The 6,106-nt window shown below is 43.2% G+C and overlaps 1 protein-coding gene across 1 annotated transcript; it reads right to left on the bottom strand.

Annotated features, from left to right (window-relative positions):
* Window positions 1-5,687: 5,687 nt before the first annotated feature.
* Window positions 5,688-5,864, bottom strand: ACRALDRAFT_1029557 (uncharacterized protein; the record flags this gene model as incomplete). The annotated part of the gene is made up of 1 exon (XM_071014875.1): window positions 5,688-5,864. A coding segment is annotated over one exon (177 nt), but the record flags the coding sequence as incomplete, so codon positions are not given.
* Between the last annotated feature and the right edge of the window lie 242 nt (window positions 5,865-6,106).

Here is a 6,106-nt window from a genome sequence, read left to right as displayed (position 1 = left end):
AACGCGGTTAATAACCGCCGCTTAACGCTTAGGAGGCTATACAGGGTAGTCTAGAACTTACTAGTAAATAAGGACCCTTAGTCCGAAACGATACTATTAGGTAGGCCGTAGATACTAAAAACGTGCACCTATAGAATACTAGTAAGACCCTTAGCTATTAAAGAGCTACTATAGGGGATATAGATCGCGTACTTAGTATATCGATATACCACGACCAGGATAGAATCCCTTTTCTTTCCCTATAAGGTTATAGGGGGGAGGCCTATCACGAAGTCTATTAAGATCTCTTAGAATAGCCGTTCGGGTACGGGCAGAGGTGCTAGGTACCTAAAAGGCTTATACTAGCGCGGCTTAGTCCTCTAATAGATACCATATATAGGCACGAACTTCTTAATATCTCGCGAGAGGTATTCCTAGTAGTAAGACTCGGAAATCCTCTTAATCGTCTAACCTAACCTATAATAGCCCGTAGTAGGCGCGTTATAAAATACCTAAAGGACCTTATCGCGTAAACCTAACTAGTTCGGTATAAAGAGACGGTCCCTAAAGTAGACCGTACCCTGACCGTTATAGGACCACGGGTCCGCTAAGTTATCTTTTGATACTAAGGAGATATAAAAGGGATCGTCCTTCTAGGCAAAGATAATCTTATCCTTTAGGCTAGATAGACCCGAGGGCTTAGGTATACCTCGGGCCCTTATAAGGCTAATAACGAACTTCTTAGTAAATCCCTTAACGGGTTTCTGCCGCTCCGCTTCGAGATCTGCCTAATCTATAGTAAGCTACGGCTTCCGTGAGAGCCTATCTACGGGGTTCTAAACGCCTAGGCGGTAACAGATCTTAAAATCAAAGCTTAATAGCTCCTCTAGCTAATAGGCGTGTTAAGGTTTAATTTAAGGCTTATTTAGTAGATACCGGTAGTTTAAGTGGTTAGTTAGCACCTCTACTAGGGTCTGACTATACGCTAAATAATAGCGCTATTACCGGAACGCTTCGACGATCGCTATTAACTTAGTGTCTAGCGTCGGATAGTTTAGTTCGGGTCCCCTTAGCTTCCTAGATAGGAACGCCACGGGTCGCTAGGTTCGGTCCTTATACTAGCTAATTATAGCGCCTAGTATAAAGTTAGACGCGTCGGGTTCTACACGAATAGGCAGGGCTAGGTTAAAATACCGTAGCACGGGTACCGACTAGAATAACGATCATAACTTCTTAAAAGCGGCCCTCTCTATATCCCCTAACTAGAACGTACCTAGTCTGCCCCCTAACCTTAATAGGTCCGTAAAAGGGGTAATGACCTTAGAGTAGCCTTCGATAAAACGTCGGTAGAAACCGGTAAAACCCAGGAAGACCTAAATCTTCTTAATAGAAGTGGGTTCTTCCTAATCCTTAATAGCCTCGACCCTCTTTAGGTCTATAAAGACCCTATTAGGGCTATATATAAAGCCTAAGAACTCGACCTTTTACGTCTCGAACACGCACTTCTAAGGGTTTACGAACAGGGACCACTCCCTTAGGCGTGTAAGGATCTCTTTAATATATACCCGGTAGGAACTAAGATCCTTGCTATAGATTAGGATATTATCTAGGTACACGATATAGATAGTATCGACGAGACCTTTTAGGGCTTTATTAATATAGCGCTAAAAGCTGGCTGGGGTATTATATAGACTAAAGGGTATTACTAAGTACTTAAACTGCCCGTACTTAGTCCTAAAGGCCGTCTTCTATTCGTCCCCTTCTCGAATTCTTAAGCGATAGTATACGTCCTTAAGGTCTAGCTTAGTGTACACCGTAAAGGTCGCGAGGCGGTCGAGGATTTCGTGTATTAATAGTAGAGGGGTATGGTCCTTTTAGGTCACCTTATTAAGGCCTCGGTAATCCATATATAGCCGTAGTTAACCACCCTTCTTCGGCACGAATAGGATTAGGGTACCCGTAGGGCTAGATAAGGGGCGGATCTATCCCTTCGCTATAGCTTCCTTAATATAGTTTTATAGTATAGCTAACTCCTATTCGGCTAGGGGATAAATAGGGCCGAATAGGGGTAACTTACCTTCCTTTATTTCGATCGCGTAGTCCTATCGCTAGTAGGCGGGCAGACGGCCGGCCTTCACGATATTAAAGACGTCCTAGAACTCTCGGTACTACTCGGGGATAAGGCTTTCTAGCACTTCCTCGTCTAATTCCTCTTAATAGGGCCCTGGATTAATATATACCAGAATTCCTTTATTATATTATATATAGTTAGGGGGCATAGGGGGTAGGGGACAGGACGGGTCTAATTAGATAACAGGGATTAAAGGACTATTAGGTAATATATCCTCTGCTTCTTCGGGGGCATTCCACCTTATACCTATAACCCTACCGATACGGGGGGCGCTCGACTTTATTAGCCGAACTATTAACTAAGAGTTCTCCTTAGCTTTCTTTAGCTCCCTCCGGCTCGGGACGCCCCTAAGGTTATCCCTATAAAATCGATATATCTATTCGCCGGTCCGGAAGGAGGTAACGGGGTTATATTTAACTAACCAGGGTATACCGAGGATAATCTAGGATCTATCCGGGTCTATATCTAGCACCTCGAACTCGATAGGGTATATCCGGGTTTAGTCCTAGCTATCTATGACCTTAATATACGTCTTAAGAGTCCCGAGGGACTATACTTCGACCCCTAGGATAACCCACCCTAGTTTCTTTAGCGGGCCTAAGGGCTTATAGTTAGGGGGTAGGGCTCTTCGGTCGATTAAGTTAACCTTAGCGCCTCCGTTAAGCTTAGCGCTCCGGCGGCCCTATCCGCCGCTTAGCCGTATCTCTAACTTCGCCTTAATCGCGCCCTTATTAGTAAAGAACGGCTAAAACGGCGGCCTATCCTAGGCCTAAGCCTGTTTAACGACGGGGGCCCGGGGGTTAATCGGTAGGTTATTAGGGTTCTGACTAACAGAGTATCCTAATAACTAACCTAAATTAGAGGTTTCTTTTAGGCACTTATTCCGGTAATAGCCCTTCTTATTATATCTAAAATAGGTAATATTACTCTTATAGCGCCTCTTAGGGGGACCTTAGGTCTCCGTGTTATCCACTTTAATTAACTCCACGAAACCTTAAGGCGGTATAAAAGGATAGGCCGTTACGGTATAGGCCCTATTAGGGGCACTATTACGCCCACGCTTTTCGCCGCGATTATACCTTAGGCGATCGTTCCGGGGTAGCTCTTCTTTATTCTTACGTAAAAGGGTAATCTCCGCCTACCGGGCTACGACTCTTAGTGCCTTATTATTAGTAGGGATACCGGCTATTATAATCTAATCACGTAGTGGCTTATTAAGTTTCGTTAAGATTAACTATATACGCTATTTATCGGGGAAGGGTAGGGATACCTTATTAAATAATAAGTTAAGCTTATTAATAAACTTAGCGTAAAACTAATTAGGCTTTTATAGGGTCTAGTCCGAGAATAGCTTCTCGGTTATAGATATCTCGCGGGTCTTATTATCGACTAATTACTCGGTTAGGAACGACTTAAGGTCCTCCTAAGTAGCACCTTTAGTCTTCCTATACGTGCGTCTATAATAGGCACGCTAGCGGGACTTTATCGTCTTCAGTAGCAGGGTAGACGTAAGGTGTATTTTCTCCGGTTTAGTGGGTTCGATATCGTTAAGCATAAAACGCTCTTTGAGTTCCTTAACGAAGGTCTAGAACTAGTTATAGGACTGCCTGTCCTATTCCGGGAGCTTTTACGGAACCTTATACTAACTTTTACGGGAGTCCCCTCGGGGTGTATGCTTAGAGGTATTAGGGTCCTTCCCTTATCGAAGGGTAAGGAGGCGCTTCTCCTTCTTTTTACGGGCTTAGCGGTCCTTATAGTGCTTAATCAGGAAATCGAGCTCCGCCGATAATAGGGTGCCGGGGGGGCGGCTCTTAAGGTCTTTAATATCGAATTAGGGTTTTATTCGGATAACTTAGGGGGTCCCCTAGTCGAGTAGTGGTCCTACTATAGGATTATAAGCGTCCGGGTTAGCTTATCCGCGAATCTCGAATTCGGGGTTACTATCTTTATCCTCTAACTCGGGCGTAAAGGATTATTCGTGATTAGCGCCTAATAGCCCGGCTTCGGCTCCTTTAGTAGCGGGGGAAGTATCCCGGGTACGAATAGTGGTGGTGCGCTTAGGGGGTATCTTAAGTACTGGCTAGGGGCAGTAATAGGATTTATAAAATAACTAGTCTTTCGAACTCTCGACGGTCGTTATACCCGTATACAGTTAGAACGAACAAAATATCATAGGTTTTTATATAAGGAGTAAAGAGAGTCGTTAAGACTATAATAAGAATAGGTCACGAAGCTGACTTTAGGGGGGGGAATGATTATAAGATTATTCGTTAAGCCCCTCTAACTCCGGACTTAACGGGAAACACCCTACTTAAGGGCCAGTGACTATCCTCCCTAGGACTAATATATAACAACCTAAGGCTCTAAGACAACAGGTCTTAGGCCAACTTAATAGTCCTAAAACATAACTCGGTCCTAAATATCTCCTAGGGTTAACCTTAGGCCGGTTCCGGGTTCCCAACGCATTCCTTACCGCCCCTAAGTCCTATCCGACCCCCTCGAATAGAATGTCCCTGATATCACGACACAGGTCTAGGCTAGCGGATAAGTCACGGAAGACGTTAGAGTGTCCGGTTAGGAGCCTGACTAGTAGGTAGTCACGTCGCGGGCCGACTTAGGGCATAAGTCGGGTTATTATACGAGTCACGGGACGGTAGTTATTACGGCTAATAGGATCCCGAGCTAGTCCGGACCTAGACAGCGTATATAAAAAAGATAGATAGCCGCCCTTAGAATAAGGAGGCTAGCGATTAATCTAACTCTTTAGCACCCCCTACTTAACTTATATGCGATCACGTCCTGACCACTAAGTACTCTTGTCTTAATTATCTCTTTACTCTTCGCGATTACCCACTTAATAAATATATAGCAGAGTAGATAAGTCTAGATAGTGAAAAGTCTAGATATTACTATTAGCCTTTTTATCCTAGCCCTCGGCTTTTTCACTATTATTATTGCTATTATTAGGGATATAGAGACGCTAAGAACTATGGCTATACGTCTTATACGGGCCCGGAGCTAGTTAGTAAATTAGGGCGCCTGTTATAATTCTAATAAAGGCGGTACGCCTATTAGTGGTTATATAGTAACGCCTAGGTATAATCGTGGTAAAAGCGGAGGGTATAGGCGTTATAGTGAAAGCGGAGGGCGCTTAGGCTATCGTTTTAATTCTGCTTATAGCCTTAGTAACCTTATCTTTACTAGCCTTAGTTTAATTACTAGCCACGTTAATGGTATCGGTGGTCTTCGTGGTCTTCGTGGTCTTCGTGGTCTTTATAGTCTTCGTGGTCTTTATAGCCTTAGTTAAATTACTAGCGGTCTTACTAGCCTTAGTGACCTTAGCCTTAGTGACCTTAGCCTTAGTGACCTTGGCCTTAGTGACTATAGCCTTAGTGACTTTGGCCTTAGTGGTCCTGGCCTTATTAGTATTATTAAGTGCCTGTTTACTAGAAGTATAGGGATTATAACCCTTCTTATTACTCCTTAGCTTAGTCACGCTAATCGTTAAAACCCGTTTCTACTTATTAATTAGGCCGTTATAAGGATAGGTATAGCTAGCTTCCGTGGTAGTATCTCGCTATTCCTTAATACGTGTAGCGTTAATTTCGCTTCTAGTAGCGAACTCTTTAATCTTATCTAGTATTATATAAGGGAAATTCACTTTACTATTATAAGGGACGATAGCCGCTAAATAAAGGCTATAGCGGGGGTGGTTGTTACTATCTTTATAAAAGCTATCCGTAAAACGGCGGTAGGTAAAAGTCTAGGACTTTAGGATATCCGCGTCTCTATGATCTATATCTACGTTATATTCGTGAATATCGGAGGCTACCTAGGTAGAATAAAGAATAGATCTAAGAGAACTTAACTATTAGTAAACTATCCTTATATATTCTCTTAGAGATAGTAATACTTTACTCGGAGTAACTTAGATAAGAACCTGGAGGTTAATTAGTTAGCGTAAAGATATCGTGATAGGAAGAAACCTAGAGATTT

The sequence above is a fragment of the Sodiomyces alcalophilus genome, assembly GCF_042370955.1.
Source record: "Sodiomyces alcalophilus JCM 7366 unplaced genomic scaffold ACRALscaffold_2, whole genome shotgun sequence".
NCBI classification, from domain to species: Eukaryota; Fungi; Ascomycota; class Sordariomycetes; order Glomerellales; family Plectosphaerellaceae; genus Sodiomyces; species Sodiomyces alcalophilus.
Note: the sequence above shows the minus strand (reverse complement) of the source record. Positions and strands in the feature narration are given on the sequence as shown.